This window comes from Tursiops truncatus, chromosome 4 (assembly GCF_011762595.2).
Source record: "Tursiops truncatus isolate mTurTru1 chromosome 4, mTurTru1.mat.Y, whole genome shotgun sequence".
NCBI classification, from domain to species: Eukaryota; Metazoa; Chordata; class Mammalia; order Artiodactyla; family Delphinidae; genus Tursiops; species Tursiops truncatus.
Genome location: NC_047037.1, coordinates 18,970,918 through 18,989,834, shown reverse-complemented (window position 1 = coordinate 18,989,834; position 18,917 = coordinate 18,970,918). Strand labels below are relative to the sequence as shown.

The 18,917-nt window shown below is 37.7% G+C and overlaps 2 protein-coding genes across 10 annotated transcripts in view; one reads left to right on the top strand and one right to left on the bottom strand.

Annotated features, from left to right (window-relative positions):
• The window catches only part of HPS3 (HPS3 biogenesis of lysosomal organelles complex 2 subunit 1), an 87,920-nt gene extending 70,147 nt beyond the window's left edge, over positions 1 to 17,773 (top strand). The window contains exon 17 of one of the 3 annotated variants that reach the window (XR_002176209.3): positions 16,216 to 17,773. Coding sequence is in view for 1 of the 3 variants with exons in the window: in XM_019934333.3 (XP_019789892.2) it covers positions 16,216 to 16,265 (50 nt within the window). In the remaining 2 variants the exon portion in view is untranslated. The remainder of the gene's footprint in view (positions 1 to 16,215) is intronic. The other 2 variants (XM_019934332.3, XM_019934333.3) reach the window with 2 other exon arrangements.
• The window catches only part of CP (ceruloplasmin), a 66,828-nt gene that overhangs the window by 36,152 nt on the left and 11,759 nt on the right, over positions 1 to 18,917 (bottom strand). For all 7 annotated transcript variants that reach the window (XR_012331319.1, XR_012331317.1, XR_012331316.1 and 4 more), the window contains exons 5-9: positions 17,669 to 17,923; positions 16,209 to 16,380; positions 11,869 to 12,008; positions 10,581 to 10,718; positions 9,331 to 9,545 (exon numbers count right to left, since the gene is read on the bottom strand). Coding sequence is in view for 3 of the 7 variants with exons in the window: in XM_019934328.3 (XP_019789887.2) it covers positions 9,331 to 9,545; positions 10,581 to 10,718; positions 11,869 to 12,008; positions 16,209 to 16,380; positions 17,669 to 17,923 (920 nt within the window). In the remaining 4 variants the exon portion in view is untranslated. The remainder of the gene's footprint in view (positions 1 to 9,330; positions 9,546 to 10,580; positions 10,719 to 11,868; positions 12,009 to 16,208; positions 16,381 to 17,668; positions 17,924 to 18,917) is intronic.

Sequence of the window (18,917 nt, the reverse complement as noted above, 5' to 3'; positions counted from 1 at the left end):
GCAGCAAAATTGAATTTCTAAGAATTTAGTAAGTAATGTCCATGAGAACACTACAAGTCATAATGTATGGAATATAATTAAACATATAAACTGAGAGTCTGAAATGTTTATTTTAAGCAAAGCCAAATAAAAATAAATATTGTAAATATCTGAAAATTTTAGAAAAATACAAAGGAATGAGTTAATAAAAGCAAAAGAAATTTACAAAAATGTAAAGGTATTAAAATTCTTCCCGATTTATTTAATGCAGATAGTACAACTATGATATATCACTAAAAAAGCACACAGAATCTAAACTAATATTACTTATAGCTTAGATGAGAAATTCTAAATAAAACACCATCAAATTCAACACAGAAATATATTTTAAAAAAACACATGCTCAAAGTAATATTTTTTTCCCCAGAACTGCAAGGATGGTTCAATAGGAAATTCTTAATGTACTTGGTCACACTTATTGGTCAAAGGAGAAAAGATAGGTAATAATTCAAGGAAATCTAAAAATAAATTTTTATAAAATTTGACATTCTGGCAGTAGCTGTTCCTTTTGTGTTTCCCTCAGAGTTTTGCAAGGCTGCCTCTTTAAAATTTAGATCTCACCTCAAATAATACTTCCACATTATCTAAACTTTAATTTCTATTCACTATCATATTACGCTGTTTTGTTTTTTTAAAACACATATCACTTTCTGAGGTTATTTTTATTTTTTGTTTGCTTATCTCCTCTCCTTTCCATGCCATCTCTCCCTTTGCCCCTTCCTTTCTGCTACACCACACATTAGAATATAAACTCTATTAGAGCAGGTCTTATTTACCAATGAATTCTGTGCCTAGCACAGTACTTTTTTTTATTTTTTTGAGCAGCTCAAGTGATTTTAAACAGAAAACACAGTGCCAGTAAACCAGAAATAGAATAAAAAGTAACAACTAATAGCCAATGTCATATTTAGTGGTAAAATAATAGAGATATTTTCATTAATCTCAGACACTAAACAAGGTACTATTTAACTTACTCTGAATATTTTATCCAATCTGAAGCCACATGGCTAACACATGAAACAACCAGGATGAGGACTTTTTTTTTTTTTTTCTGGCTGCACCTTGCAGCTTGTGGGATCTTAGCTCTCCGACCAGGGATCAAACCTGCACTCCCTGTATTGGAAGGGCAGAGTCTTAACCACTGGACTGCCAGGAAGGTCCTCAGGATGAGGACTTTTAATAGTTCCTGTAGACCTTCCTGTGTTGTGACTCTCATTTGACAAATGAAGAAAACAAAATATGTAGAGAAAAAACCTCACATTTTAAATCTCAACTCACTGAGTCTCAGTTCCTCTTCTGTAAAAATGGGGATAACAATACTTAGCCTCTTGGGTTGCTGTGAAGGTTAAATGAAGTAAAATGTACAAAAGTGCCTAAACGGAGTTCAATAAACATTAGTCTCCTTTTATTCCTTTCCAAGGTAAGCACAAGATAAAATAATGGAATTTAAAGGTAGAAAACCAGGGACTTCCCTGGTGGTCCAGTGGTTAAAAATACGCCTTCCAATGCAGGGGACACGGGTTTGATCCCTGGTCGGAGAACTAAGATCCCACATGCGGTGGGGCAACTAAGCCCGTGCCACAACTACTGAGCCTGCGCTCTCTGGAGCCCGTGCACCACAACCAGAGAAGCTCACACACCACAATGAAGAGCCCATGCACCACAACAAAAGATCCCACATGCCGCAACAAAGATCCCACATGCCACAACTAAGACCCAATGCAGCCAAATAAATAAATAGATAAAATTTTTTTAAATGGTTGTAAAAATCTTTTTAAAAAAAGGTAGAAAACCATTTTTTTCAGTAACATATTTAAAAAATTTAAATGATGGCATTACCATTTATAATAGACAAATAAAAATAAAATATCTAGGCATACACTTAAAAAAATCCAAAACCTATATAAGGGGAACTATAAAATACTCCTGAAAAACACAAAAGTAGACTTGAACAAGTGGAAAGACATATGTTCTTGTGCAGGGTTACTCAACTTTATAATAATGGCTGTTTTTCCTAATTTAATTTGTATATTTGAGACAATCCCAATAAAACACTCTCAGGATTTTTTTTTTTTCTGGAGCCAAGTAAGTTTTTACAAGGTTCATTAGAAAGAATAAGTAAGCAAAAATGGCCATTAAAATGATGAAAAAAGTGCCTTGAGGTATGGCTACAAGTCATTTAAACACATTATAGAGGCTCTGTAATTATAATAGTATGGTATTGGTGCATGAATAGACAGAGAACAATGGAATAGAATAGAAAATCAAGAAATGGACTCAATTGTGTATGAAAATTTAGTATCTGATAAAGGGGAGCATTTAAATCAATGGGCTAAAGTGTGACTTTTTTAAAAAAAATTTATTTAGGCTGCGTCAAGTCTTAGTTGTGGCAAGCAGGACCTTCATTGCCATGTGCAGGACCTTTGTTGTGACCAGCGGGCTCTTAGTTGCAGTGTGTGGGATCTTTAGTTGTGGCATATATGTGGGATCTAGTTCCCTGACCAGGGATCGAGCCCAGGCCCCTGCATTAGGAGTGTGGGGTCTTAGCCACTAGACCACCAGAGAAGTCCCCTAAAGTGTGACTTTTTAATAAATGGTGTTGAGATAACTGGATAGCCATTTAGAAAAAGATAAATTTGATCTATTCCTTAACTGTACACCAGCATAAATTCTAAGTGGAACAGAGACTTAAAAGTGAAAAATGAAACCTTACAAGTACTTGAAGGCAGAATGGGTGAATTCCTTTATAACCTGAGAGTTGTGAAAACTTTCTTAACTATGACTTGGAATCCATTAACAATAAAGGAAAAGATGATAGAAATAAAAATTTCACATGGTAAACAACAACATCCATAAGCAAAGTATAAAGGCAAATAATAAACTAAGATAAAAAATATTTACAGCTAATATCTCAAACAAAGACTTTCTATAACTAATATATAGAAAACTTCTAAATCAGTGAAGAAAAATAACCTTATAGAAAAATGGGATAAGGTTATGAACAATTCATGGAAAAGAAGTGAATATAGTTCTTAATGATTTGAAAAAATGTTCAACAACTAATAATAAGAGAAACACAAATTAAAATTACAGAGGTACTGTTTATGTCTTTTCAGACTGGTAAAAATCCCCAAATTTGGCAATACACTTATGAACTGTGGAAAACAGATAATCTAATCTCATACTTGGTGGGAGTATAAAATGGTACAATTCCTAAGGAAGGGAGTTTAGCAATATCTAGCCAAAGAGTACATGAGTTTATCCTTTGCCCCACCAGAACCAGATTTATCCCAAAGACATGTTGTCAAAATACAAAGACATATGAACAAGGCTACCTGTTACAAATGTATTTGTAAGAGCAAAGACTGGAAAGAGTGGAAACACCTGCCAAATAGTGGACCAATTGTATAAACTAAGGCATGTCTACACCAGGGAGTAATATCCACTGTAAAAAAGAATGAGGAATATTTCCATATATTACAGAATAAAGACTTACAGATTATATTGTTAAGTGAAAAAAGAAAGTTAGACTATGAATACATACACACACACGTTTGTTTTTTAAATAAAATAAAAGAATTCTTTTATTCTTTAAATAAAAGAATAAGAGAGAAGAAATCAATGACACTGAAAACAGTAAATCAATAGAAAAAATCAGTGAAACTAAAAGCTGATTATTTGAAAAGATCAATAAAATCAATCAGTCTTTAGTCAGGCTAACTAAGAAAAAATGAAAGAGAACACGAATTACTAATATCAGAAATGAAATTTGGGATATCACTACAGATCCTATGGACATTAAAAGAATAATAAAGGAATACTATGAACAAATCTATGCCCATAAATTTGACAACCTACATGAAATGGATCAATTCCTTGAAAGGCACAATTTGCTAAAACACACAAGAAGAAATAGACACTCTGAATAGGCCTGTATCTACTAAAGAAATTGAACCAATAGCTAGTAACCTTCCAGAACAGCCCAGAAGTGTTCATTGGTGAATTCTACCAAACATTTAAGGAAGAAATTATACTAACTCTCTTTAAATCCATCAGAGGACAAAAACAGAGAGAATACTTCTTATCTCATTCTAGCAGGCCAACATTACTCTAATACCAAGACCAGACAAAGACATTACAAAAAAACTAGAGATGAATAACTCTAATAAATATAGATGTAAAATACCTTAAAAAATTAGCAAATAGAATCTGAAAATGTATAAAAAGAACTATACCATGACCAAGTGGGATTTATCACAGGTACTCAAGCTTGGCTTAACATTCAAAAATCAGTTAATGTGATCCATCACATCAATAGGCTAAAGAAGGAAAGTCATGCGGTCATATCAATAGATACAGAAAAAGCATTTGACAAAATCCAACACCCATTCATGATCAAAACAAACAAGCAAACAAACCTCTTAGTAAAATAAGAATGGGGGAACTCCTCAACTTGATAAAGAATATCTACCAAAAAGCTACTGCTAAGATAATACTTAATGGTGAGAAACTAGAAGCTTTCCCACTAAAATCAGGTACAAAACAAGGATGTCCCCTCTCATCACTCCTTTTCAATATCATACTGGAAGTTTTAGCTAGTGCAATATGACAAGAAAAGGAAATAAAACGTATGCAGATTGGGAAGAAAGAAACTGTCTTTGTTCACAGATCACATGATCATCTATGTAGAAAATCCAAAAGGACTGACAAGGTAACTCCTGTAACTAATAAGCAATTATAGTAAGGTTACAGGATGCAAGGTTAATATACAAAAGTCAATCAATCTCATATATACTAGCAATGAAAAGTGGAATTTGAAATTAAAAACAATACCATTTACATTAGCATCCTCCTAATGCAATACTTAGTTATAAATCTAAAAGAATATGTACAAGATCTTATATGAGGAAAACTAAAAACTCTGCTGAATGAAATTAAAGAACTAAATAAATGTTCATGGATAGGAAGACTCGATACTGCCAAGTTTCAGTTCTTCCCAACTTGATCTATAGATTCAATGCAATCTGAATCAAAATCCTAGCAAATTATTTGTGGATGCCTACAGACTGATTCTAAAGTTTACCTGGAGAGGCAAAAGGCCCAAAATAGCCGACATAATATTGAAGAAAAATGAAGTTGGAGGACTGACACTCCCCAACTTCAAACCTTACTATAACACTCCAGTAATCAAGACAGTGTGGTATTGGTGAAAGAATAGATCAATAGATCAAAAGAATAGAGAACTAAGAAACAGCCACATAAATTTAGTTAACTGATCTCTGACAAAGGAGCTAAGATAGTCTTTTCAATAAATGGTACTATAACAGATGGATATCCACATGCAAAAAAATGAATCTAGACACAGACCTTACACTCTTCACAAAAATTAACTCAAAACGGCTCATAAACCTAACTGTAAAGTGCAAAACTGTAAAACTCCTAGAAGATAACATAGGAGAAAGTCTAGATGACTTTGGATATGGCAATAGCTTTTTAGACACAACACCAAGGGCACAATCTATGAAAGAAAGAATTGATAAACTGGATTTTATTAAATTTTATGCTCTGAAGAAAATATTGTCAAGAGAATGAGAAGACAAGCCACAGACTGGGAGAAAAATATTCACAAAGGATACACCTGATAAAAGACTGTTTATCAAAACATAAAAAGAACCCTTAAAACTCAACATTAAGAAAACAACCCAATTAACAAATGGGCGAAAGACCTTAACAGACAAATGTACAGATGGCAAACAAGCATTTGAAAAGATGCTCTATGTCACATGTCATTAAAACACCAATGAGATACCACTACACACTTACTAGAATGGCCAAAATCTGGAACATGACAACACCAAATTCTGGCAAGAATGTGGAGCAATGGGAACTCTAACATTCATTTCTGGTGGGAATGCAAAATGGTACAGCCACTTTGGAAGAGTTTGGCAGGGTTTTTTTTTTAAACTAAACATACTCTTACCATATAATCCAGCAATTGGGTTCCTTTGTATTTCCCCAAAGGAAATGAAAACTTATGTCTACACAAAAACCTTCCTATGGATGTTTATTCATAAAGTAGCTTTATTCATAATTGCCAAAACTTGGCAGTAATCAAGATGTTCTTCAGTAGGTGAATGGATAAACTGTAGTACGTCCAGACAATGGAGTATTATTCATAGTTAAAAAGAAATAAGCTGGGCTTCCCTGGTGGCACAGTGGTTGAGAGTCCGCCTGCCGATGCAGGGGACACGGGTTCGTGCCCCGGTCCGGGAAGATCCCACATGCCGCGGAGCGGCTAGGCCTGTGAGCCATGACCGCTGAGCCTGCGCGTCCGGAGCCTGTGCTCCACAACGGGAGAGGCCACAACAGTGAGAGGCCCGCATACCGCAAAAAAAAAAAAAAAAAAGAAAAGAAAAGAAAAGAAAAAAGGTACTGAGCCATGAAAAGACTTGGAGGAAACATAAATGCATATTATTAAGTGAAAGAAGCCAATCTGAAAGGCTATGCATTGTATGATTCCAACTATATGATAATCTGGAAAAGGCAAAACTCTGGAGAGAGTGAAAAGACCGGGCTTGCTAGGAGTTGGGGGTTGGAAGGATGGGATAAATAGATGGAGCACAGAGGACTTTTAGGGCAGTGAAAATACTCTGTATGATACTGTAATGATGGATACGTGGATCTACTCTGTTGGGGATGTTGATATCGGGGGAGGGCGTGTGTGGGGGAATAAGAGGTATACGGGAAATCTCTGAACTTTACCCTCCATTTTGCTGTAAACATTAAAGTGCTCTAAAAAATAAAGTTAATAAAAATAATAGTGAAAAATAAATAAAAGAATAAAGTTTTAAAAAGTTATCTATAGTGAGGGGATAGGTGAAAGGGAAGAAAGGATAGACGCTAGATTTCTTTGAATCTGCTTCTTTTTGTAGATACAATGTTGGAGTCAGTCAAATGTTTTACGTAATTATAAAATAATGTTACAGTTTAAAAAGAAATCCCTAAAAAATAAAAAATAAATACATTAAAATAAATAAATAAACCTGTGTATTTTGTGGGTGGCAAAACTCCACAGGGAGGAACTATTCCAAGTGACTTTAAATCTGTAATTTGACTGAACATCCTTAGTGGGATCCACTCTAAAGACAAAAAGGGCTGCAAAACTGTTTTCAGTAATTATATTGTTGGCTGTAGTGTTGTAATTCTAATCCTGAGACTGTTGTGTCTATGTTGTGGGATGAAATGAGTGCATATTTATGCTGGTATTATTGAGAACTCAGCTTTTTCAGTGCAGTTGAAGGGAGATACAGATATAAGATCAATGAGGTTAAGTAAACAGACAAACAAACAAAATCCATAGACCTGAATTTGAATAGAAAGTATCAGTATGAACCCATGATGAATTTTATTAAAAAACGTTTCTTTCAATTCTGCTCATTGAAAAGGCTTAGGAACAATGATTAATACAATAGCACTGAGCACCCCTAATGCCCTGACTGTAGTTTTAAAAATAATTTCTTACTGAAAAGAACCAGGACTTTTTGGGAGAAATGACTGATTTCAGGTCTGGCTCAGAAAATGTACAATATGAACCTGAAATAGCTTTTTATACTAGAAGTCAAAGAAGCTTCAAAGACTACTAAGTTTATGTAAAAATGAAGTCAACCTGAGCAAGTCCCCCAGTGGCAAAAAATAGGACATTTTGAGCATCAATAAGTATAATAGTAATGAATTGAAGCATAGTAAATATGCTTAAATCCATGAGTTTACAATAGTACTTAAAAATAAACTATTAAGGGCTTCCCTGGTGGCGCAGTGGTTGAGAGTCCGCCTGCCGATGCAGGGGACACGGGTTCGTGCCCCGGTCCGGGAAGATCCCACATGCCGCGGAGCGGCTGGGCCCGTGAGCCATGGCCGCTGAGCCTGCGCGTCCAGAGCGTGTGCTCCGCAAAGGGAGAGGCCACAACAGTGAGAGGCCCGCGTACCGCAAAATAAATAAAATAAAATAAACTATTAAAAACCTTTGATGTATGCTAGGAGAGAACTAGTAATTCTAAAACTTGTAAATAAAGGGAAAGAATCAAGCATTTGTCATTCCTTTCTTGTATAACATGTACCTCAGGGCAACCAAATAGTCCATTAAGAGACGTTTCTGTTTATACAAGTATAGTAGCTAATAAACACAGAAGGAATGATGGAATCCAAATATTACTATTGTTCAACACCGGATTAGTTTATGAATCTAGGAAATGTTTATCAGTAGCTGACAACATCCCCGACTGAGAGACAAGTATACATTATATACTCCTTGATCGAGGTACCCAGTACCACACATGAAGTAGTATTGCAAAAAATAAAAAAAATCTAACCTGAATCTGATCAAGCTTGTAGATCTAGCCACTGATTTACAGGAAATAGAGTAAAAGAGAAAGAAACATGTTAAATGACACCACAGGAATGCAATCAGTAAAATCTAGACATGAGAACTTCTACAGGGTAAAAGACTTTTGCAACAGAAAAACGCAAGAAAATATCTTGAGAAAAATATCAACTGATTGTAATGTGTGTAATTATTTGAGTGCCTATCCACACAACAAACTTGAAACAATTAAAGGACAAATGTTCAGTTAAAATGTGAACATTGATTGGAAATTTGATGATATTAAGGAATTATGATGATGCTTTAAGATGTGATAACTGTATTGAATGCATTTTAAAAGAATCTTTCTCTTTTAAAGATTTATATTAAAATATTTATTTTAGAGCTAAAAACAATGGTGGGATTAGGGATTTCTATTTATAGATCAAAGGGTCATTTTCCCATTTCATTTTTTTTAACTTTATTTTATATTGGAGTATAGCCAATTAACAATGTTGTGATAGTTTCAGGTGCACAGCAAAGGAACTCAGCCATACATATACATGTATTCATTCTCCCCTGAACTCCCCTCCCATCCAGGCTGCCACATAAAAAATATTTTAAGCAATATTTCCTTAGTGAATGTTGAGTGACTTATTATCATTAATAGGTGATTTTTTTAAATGTGTGTGTTGAAGTCTAATGGTATCATAATAGACTTTGGATTCCAAGGAAAATCTTGTTTCCAACTCATCTTGGAACAATCACGTTAGCCAGAGAATCTCTGCACAATATAGATATAAGCCCAAGTAAAAATTATAGTAAACATTAGGCGTGGAACCCTCACTGCCTCAAACCCCAGAATTTTCCTTATAATAATGATAATTCAAAGGGATTGGAAAATCATTTTCATTTTCCCTCATTGGACTTACCAGTCTCCCATTTGCAAGTAAACTTCCGTTCCTACATATTTTCATTGGCCCGATAAGCCCAGTAAATATATCTTTGGTGGGATCCACAGCAGAATAATACATCTTAGCTAGACAGACAGGATCTTTGTAAGTGGGTCCTACTTCTTTGGGGACAGTCCATTCATAGGTGAATGTTCCTTCGGGTACCACATGGGAGGCTGAAGAAGGAGGCGCACCTGTAAGAAAGGTCACACTAGAGAGGTAAAGTACGCCTTCTAATGTCATCATTTGAGCCATTGAGTAGACTGCGTTTAGTCTAGGATAACCCACTTCTGTGCTCCTTTTATGAATTAGAGTGGAATCCTACCAGTGTCAGGTCACAAATGGGAATAATTTTCTCCAGGAAGTCTCCACTAAACCTCTGTCTGAGGTTGGTGCCTGCTATAGTCTGAATGTTTATGTTTCCCCAAAATTCACATATTGGAATCTTAAGGCGCAATATGATGGTGTTCGAAGTGGTGTTTAGGAGGTAATCTGGTCATGAGAGTGGAGCCCTTCTGAGTGGGATTAGTGCCCAGACAAAAGAGATCCCACAGAGTTCCCTAGCCCCTTCCTCCACGTGAGGATACAAGAAGTCTGAGACCCAGAATAGGGTCTTCATTTGTCAGCCTTGACATACAAAAATACCTAAATACTTTCATGTAATGGAATATTTTGTATCACTGAAATTATATTTATAAAATGTTTATAGTGCTAAGAAAGCGAACTCTGAGTATAAAATTATAGTGATAAGTATATTTATATTCTATGATCTCAAACACATGTAATTATTATTTACACAGATCAAAGAGTGGAGGACATACAAAAATATAATAGCGGTTGTCTATAGAACTATGGATAATATTTTTGGCTACACCTTTTTATATTTTTTAAATATTCTAAAATGTACATCTAATCTTATAATTGCAAGAATATTTTTCAAATTTAACAATCACCCAAATAGAACTCTGGAAATGTATAACTGATGCAATCCAAATCAGTTACTAGCAGCATTGTCAATAATCATCCAATTAAGGTAGGACAGAATTCCACAAACATACTGGAAATGGTAGGAAGAGATTTACTCGCTTCCTGGCATGATTCTGAGAACGGTATATGAGAAGTTTCCTCAGAAGTTCCTGCCTTTGGTTTTTGCAGGACAATTTCCCTGGGGGTGACCAGCACAGTAGGTTATTAAACATTATTGTTTGGTTACAAAGTGTTGTACTCACTTCTGCTTGAATTGTAGTACGTGCCCTCGTTGCTTTTATCGACTCTCACCCCAATCGGTTCAATACTGAGGGGATATGTTCCTTTGTTATGGAAGGTGACTCTGATGGTGTCTCCCACCTCTGCTGAAATGACAGGACCTAGGGACAAAGAGAGAATTATTATCCTCCCTGATATATAGCATACAGAATGCATAAGACAGTTGTTTTCTTTGCCTTGTCCTCTGGCAAGAACCACTGGAAGCAACATGCTTATTGTTGCAAATGGAAAGCTTGGTTTTTAAAAAGTCCATTATCAATTTGACATGAGGAGGCCAGAAAAAGATGAGAGGGGCTTTCTAAGTTAACTTCAGGTAATGAAATTTGTTACCATTTTTATCCAAGTTAGTTCGCAAGCTTCATACGTCTATAAATTACTGTTCAGAGTATCTACACTCTCCTCACCCTGTTTTTCTGTGGACCAGATGTGTGTTATTTGTCCAAAGAGTCAGGAGAATGCCATAAACCTTGACCACCCAAAGGGGGTAAGTTAAATTGTCTTGGCTGTGAAAAGTAACACCACTGTTGTGGATTTCCCATCACCAAAATCAATATTATTACTAAATATAGAACAAAAACAAATATAGTACAAAATATTTTATGTAATATATAAAATGATACTTATTGAGAGCTTCTTATGTGCTCTTCTGAGTCTTTATGTGAATTAACTCATTTAATCCTTACAAGAGCTTTATGAAGTAGGGACTATTGTTATTATTGTTCCCATTTTCCAGAAAGGGAACAGGCACAGAAAGTTGAGTACTTTCAAAGGTAACACAGCTAATAGGTGAAGAGTGAGGACGGTCTGAATCCACTCACTTGCTATTCTGCCCAAGTGCCTGAGCAAAACAGGTCTCTGGGCTCTGCCTGGGGGCAGCCTGCAGGAGGCTCTAAAAACAAACCCAACCTGTCTCATTAGTAGCTGAATTTTATTTCTAAGGGAATGTACATTTGGCTAAAAGCGGAAACTAATAGCTTTACCGGCTATGTAAACAAAGTCACACAAACCCCTTACCTCTTTGAAGAAAAAAAAAAGTAATCATTTGAAGTCAGCCTGGCTTTTAATGATGAAGACTTACTATGGGTAATTTACATTTGGAAAAGCTGCTGCATTTTATTGATGATTCCTCTTCCATGTCCATAGTTTATACCTAGAAATCATGCCACAGGTTCTGAAGCTTCTGTTCTTCCTGAGGTTGATTGTAGCTCAGGGGAAGAGTACATTAGTCATGTGTATTCTGCACAGACTCACCCAGGATGCCAAGATGTTCTTCTTCAGGGCCTCTCTCCTTTCGGTCTGTAAAGGAGGCATCTGTGTACTCACGATAAACCAGCTTTTTATATGAGCCTCCGATTCTTGTAGAACCATGTTCAAAAAATACCTCTGAATCACTGTCAAAAGAAAAAAGGTTTAATTCTGGAGTTGAAAGCAGAACAGAGCCAGGTTGTCACATAGGATACTAACTGAAGAGAAAAATTCTGACCTGTGCTTAGAAATTACCCATTATTTACCAAATACTCCTCAGAGGAGCAGATGGTACTAGGCACCTTATAGAAGGATGTTCACTTAAGGGGTGGCGACTCATGGCATAGAGATTTTATTTTTTCAAGCAAAGTGAAAAAAATTTCAAGAGGGTCCATGTCAACCCCTGAGAGTTAATAAATTGTCCTGCAATAGAATCTTTTTAATAAAGTATGAAATGTCTAAAAATACAGTAACTATTGTTTGTTGCATATTAGCCTTCAGAAGGTTTCATTTATCCTCTGAAACTCACATGACAATGTAACAAGTTGGTATTATCCTCCCCAGTTTACAGTAATCTGCATTTCTGTCAATAGTCTTCCTTAATTGCTTCAGGATTTTCATTACCTCCTTTTTGAACTCGGTGTCTATTAGACTGAAGAGGTCTGTTTCATTGTTTGTTCCTTCAGGGGAATTCTCTTGGTCTTTTAACTGGGAGTGGTTCCTCTGCTTCTTCATTTGCTTATATTGCTCTTACTCTGTGAGTTTAGGAGAAACAGTTACCTACCGTAGTCTTGGAAGGTTATTTATATGCGGGAGCATCCCTGCGTAGCTGGTGTGGTTTTACTATTTTCTGGCGTGAGGGCCACTTTTAGTTGAGATGCCTTCTACCTCTTTCCTCAGCACGTGCTGGCCCTTATCGCCTGCATAGAGGGCGTGCAGACGTGGTGACCAGCGTGCCCTCCCGGGCCCTGTGATGACGGAGGCAGCGATTGGCTCCCGATTCTCTCAGCGGCGGAGGCCCAGCCCGCCCCCACCCCTGGAGCTCGCGTAGGCAGCGTCCTGTTGCCTGAGAGCGCATGCTTTGGGGGGGGGGGGGGGGCGGGGAGAAAGATGCTCCTTTGGCAGTCCTGCCCCTCCCCTCGCGCAACCCCCAACAATGGCACCCTGCCTTCAGGCTGTCTTCGCGCAGCCAACCCCAGTCCTCTCCCCAGGTCTAACCTCCAAAGCCTGAGCTAAAGCCACCAGTCCCCACCCACACCGGTGGACGAGTGTCCCAGGTTGGGGAGCTCAGGGTGGAGGTACCAACCATCCCTGCAGGTTTCTCTCCATTTTACCTTCCGCAAACGGGTTGCTGCGCTCTCCTCCGAGGCTTCGAAGCTCCCCCTCTGTCCTGGCTGATCTCCCCGCCAGTCAGGGGACTTGCCAGGTTGTAGGAACCTTTCTTCTTCCACAGCTCCCTCCCAGGGGCACAGGTCCTGTCCCAAGTCCTTTCTCTCTCTCTCTTTTTTTTCTTTTTTCTTTTGTCCTACCCAGGTACGTGGAGATTTTCTTGCCCTTAAAGAAGGCTGAGGTCTTCTGCCGGCGTTCAGTAGATGTTCTATGAGAATCGTTCCACATGTAGATGTATTTTTGATGTATTTCTGGGAGGAGGTGAGCTCCACGTACTACTCCTCTGCCATCGGCTCCCCATTCTCCCCATTTTATAAATGAAAAAATGAAATCTCAGAAAGGCATTTGACTTGCCAAAGCCACCCCATTCATCTCTTCTCCCATTTGACAAATGTATGGAACATCTGCTCTTTACCAGGAACCCTGTTATATGCTGATGACATGCCCATAAGCAAGCTGGACCCGTCCCTGTCCACATGGACTTTACATCTGTCCCAGAAGACAGACTACAAATCAATCAATATAATAACATGTAGGGCTTCCCTGGTGGCGCAGTGGTTGAGAGTCCGCCTGCCGATGCAGGGGACACGGGTTCGTGCCCCGGTTCGGGAAGATCCCACATGCCACGGAGCGGCTGGACCCGTGAGCCATGGCCGCTGGGCCTGCGCATCCGGAGCCTGTGCTCCGCAACGGAAGAGGCCACAACAGTGAGGGGCCCACGTACCGCAAAAAAAAAAAAAATATATATATATATATATATATGATAACATGTAATAAGCACAGAGTGTTATGAAACATTTTTCCTAGGGTTGGGGAAAGTGATGGGAGAGGCCCCAAAGGCTTTCCAGAGGAAGAGTTTCTTTAAAATTATCTAGAGGTGAAGTAGAGTTAAAATGATGGAATATGTGTGTGGAGAGAATGGGGCGGGTATTTGCAAAGAGGAAACAGCCTGTGGGAAGGCTCAGAGAAGACAGCAAGCATGGCATCTCTTATAAACTAGGGCAGGAGCATAGCAGGCAGGGTAGGGAGACGGGTCAGCAACCTGCTTTTAAAATCTCAGTGAGAGGTAGTGATGACTTCAGAGGTATTAGCAAAGAGGTTGGAGAGAAGCAAACAACTTTCCGAGGTATTTAGGCTATAATGAGGCAGCATTTGATGAGGAGAGAAGGAGGGATTAGTGAAGGAGGGAGGGAATCAGGGTGGTGCTCAGGCTTTGGGCTTGAGCGATGGATGGACGGCGACACCATTCATGCAGAGAGGGAAACTTAGATTTGTGGGGAAGACAATGGATTCAGACTTGGACATATTGATTTGGAGGAGCCTCATCCAAGTGGAGTGTCCACTAAGCAGTTCATAATGCAAATCTGCAATTTATAAGAGCCTTCCGGGCTGGAGGTACAGTTTTGGGAGTCATTGCAACTGAATGTCAGTGTGGCGGGGACTTAAATCTCTGCTTCAGTAGTCACAGCCTTGGGTAGAGTCAGGCCCAGCAATTGACCTGTTGTTTGCCGTTGAGTGAATCACTTAACCTTTCCAAGTAGATGCGTGGCAAACAAGGCTTCTCTAAAGAGGTGATGTTTGGGCAGAGACTTGGAGCAGGGGTGTGGCATAATCTCACTGACATTTTTGAAAGACTGCTTTGGCTGTTTTATGAGGAATGTACAGTAGGAAAGGAAGACTGAGGCAGGAAAAACAGCTGGGGGGCCATGGAAGTCATCAGACATGTACCAAAGGTAGCTTGTATGCATCAAAGGACACTGTCAAGAGAATGAAAAGAAAACCTACAGAATAAGGGGAAATACTTGCAAAGCAGATCTATCTGATAAGGGATTAATATCCAGCATATAAAAAGAACTCTTATAACTTAACAACAACAAAAAAACCGAAATAACCCAATTAAGAAATGGGCAAAGAACTTGAACAGACATTTCTCCAAAATTGCCAACAAGAACATGAAAAGATGCTCAGAATCACTAAGTATCAGGAAAATGCAAATCAGAACCACAATTAGATACCTCTTTGCACCTGTTAAGATGGCTATTTTTTTAAAAAATGGAAAATAAAAGTTGGCAATTAGAAGAGAAATTAGAACCCTTGTACATTGCTGGTGGGAATGTAAAATGGTGAAGCTGCTGTGGAAAACCATATGGTGGTTCCTCAAAAAATTAAAAATAGAATTATCATATGATCAAACAATTCTACTCCTAGATGTATACCCAAAAGAACTGAAAGCAGAGACCTAAACATATACTTGTACTCCAGTGTTCATAGTGGCATTATCCACAACAGCTGAAAGGTAGAAGCAACCCAGATGTCCATCAACAGATAGATGGATAAATAAAACATGGTATATGAATACAGTGGAATATTATTCAGCCTTAAAGAGGAATGAAATTCTGATACATGCTACAACATGGATGAACCTTGAAAACATTATGCTAAATAAAATAAGCCAAATGAAAAAGGACAAATATTACATGATTCTACTTGCATAAGGTGCCTAGAATAGGCAAATTCATAGAGACAGAAAGTAGAATAGAAGTTACCAGGGGATGGGGAGTTTTTGTTTAGCGGACACAGCATTTCTGCTTGGAACGATGAAAAAGTTCTGGGAATGGACAGTGCTGGTGATTATACAACCTTGTGAATGTACTGAATGCTGCTGGAGTTTACAATGCTATGTTTTCAGAAATGGAAAGCAAATGAAGTGATCTAATTGTATTCAATGTTTTCTGAGAGTTTTGTTGAGCATTTGAAAACTTTTAAATCTATTCTTTTTCATGGACTCAGAAGTCCTATTTCTCAAACTTGGACTCACTACCAAACCTTAATAAATATTTAGCAGTCTAGTTACTCAATTTCAGGTACCAATTAAAATTTTAATCACTGAATCAGCCTTTTATGATTTTTTTGGGGGGAAGGCATATTTTGAAATAATATCTTTTTTTCTGAATTACCTTCCAGGTGCTGTTAAGTTTTCTTTGGTGAAGGTGTCTATGCCGGAGGGTGCATAGTTCCAGATGATTTCCTCAGCGGCGATGTAGTAGTGTCTAACATGTTTGCCATGGATATCGTTCTCAGATGAAGGCTTCTTACAGTCTTGTACCCAGAAAAAGGCCTGCAAACCAGCTAAAAACCACACAGGAGGAGACACTGGTTAATGAAGCCAATGTTTGTCTCTCTTATTGCCTTGTAAATGCTGCTGGTGAAATGACAGATGGAAACTGAAGAAATAGATAGCTAGAAATAATACTATAAACTAGAGTAATCAGTTGTATATAAATCACTCATGGAAAAGTCAAGCAGTGAAAAACAATTCTCTAGGTGGCACAGAGAAGTGATACTACTAGTGTTTTCAAAAATGTGGAACCAGTTTCTGTGGGGTTTCGCTTGGGAAGTCTTTCGATGAGAAAGAAAAAAAAAAGACACATTAATAGATAAGTGATGTGGGGAGAAATGAACTTTCACCATTTAATTTCACTTTTTGGTGGGGGGCCACGCCACGTGGCTTGTGGAATCTTAGTTCCTGGAGCAGGAATTGAATCTGCACCCTTGGCCATGAAAATGCAGAGTCCTAACCACCAGACCGCCAGGGAATATCCTCGCTGTTTTATTTTATCAGTGAGTCAGCATTGAAATAAATAATGCTGTAATGAGAAAACATAGATAAGTGATGAAGAGATGCTCTGCCCTATTTTAGGGGATATGGTGGGGTGGAGGGGGAGGAATAGAATGAGCACGTTATTAGTATTGTGCTCTTAGATAAAATGGCTATATGCACCTGCTGTGCTGAGCCTTCTGCCGCCATGATCACATTTGATGAATAAGATCATGTTTGAAAGTCAAAGTAACATGCTCAGAGACCCAGATTAAACCTAATCTCTTCAGAAGACCAATATTGCAAACTAATATTTTTCAAGAACTGGGGGTATTTTATTACCTTATATTAAAGAGATGGAGGAGAGATTTAGCATGTTAAGCTAAGGAATAGCTGGACTCAAAGGACAAAGTTGGTTGTATTTAATAGAACAAGTCAAGAAAAACACAACAAGCTACTTTTCAGCACAATATACAAATCTTCTGGTGTTTAAAATATTGTGTATTTTACAAATCTGGGAAGCTGTATGCAGTATTATACTTTTAGGGTAGGACTATACATCAGGGCCAATTTTTTCTTTTCCAAAAATTAACATATTTTCAATTTTGATTACTTTATAAATGCTCCAGTCTTTTTAAAAAATTACATTATGATGCATACTGTCAGAGGAATAAAATTAAGTTACCAGTTCAAAGCTCAGATCATTCCAAAGTTATTTAGCTTTTAGATTCTGATTTCCAATCATCACCCCATTAATAGTGTAACTGAGACATGACTCTTTTCTCAACTGACAGCTAATTTCAGGTAAAGATGCCTTACCTTTCAGATGATTTAGATTCTGACAGCTAAGCATCCATTCTCCAGGGTTCTGGGCCACCATAAAAGCATCAAAGAGGGTAGCAGGAAAGAGATTGATTGTGTCAACACGGTAGTTCTTATTAGTCAACGTTTGCCCGTGGAAGAAAGCTGCATGCACATCAACTTCATTACCCATACCAAAAAGATACCATTTTACTCTGTCCTCAGCACACATGGAGAGTCCTGGGAGACTTCCAAAAGCATATCCATTCACAGCTGTAAGTCAAGAGCAGAGACTGTGACTAACAGACATTGGTGACTGGGATATTGATAGTTACCTCTAAATAAAATCAGTTTGGGATTGAAACTACCTGGCACACATGCTGCTATTCTTCCCTCCTGTACCCACATCAGACATTGTTAATCAATCACAGTACTCTTTCATTTTGGACCTGAATTCAGCCTCAAGATTTTTGTCAACTCAATATTAGCACATGAACACAACACTGAAATGAAATCTATTTGCTCTCTTTGTTATAAACTCTACACTTTGGTATGTTCATGTGTATATTTGTAAATACAAATGTGTACATATATACACACGTATATATAAATGTGCACACATACAGTAAATAGAAAAACACTGAAGTTTATTTAGGAATCAATCATGTATCATGTTGGTGGTGGTGGTACGGATGATGTCAGTGTTTTTTGTTATTGTTTATCAGAACTTTTCCAATTTTCTACAGTGAATGTGGATTGCTTTTGTAATAAGAACACAGGGCAAGCTTTTTTTTTTTAAAGAGTAAAAGACAAAATTGGAAGAAATGTGAAAGAGGAAAGGAGAAATGCAGGGAAAGGACAGTAGGAACAAGTGACCAGAGCCACAAAGACCTAAGAGGTCAAAAGCAGGATAGCCTGATTCTTCAAAGAAACTAAGGGCCACTGCTCAAACTGAGAGGTCCTAGAGTTAAGATAGAAATCAGTTCTGGGAAGTATTGCGAGGTAACCAGATGCAACAGGGATACCAAACCAGACTTAGCCAGACTAGAAGTTTGAGTCTCTAACGCCTATTTTGGTTAGCACATAACAGAGGCTGGATTAAAATATGGAAAGAGGATCTTTCAGCCAGAAATAAGCAAAAGTTGGAAATAAAAATCCGTACTTTGTTAATTAATTTTTCTTCTTTGATAGTACAGTTACTTTTGTGTCCTTAGTTTCTGAGTAAGGGTTATTTTTAAGAAGCTAAACATTCTAAGTGATGGACTAT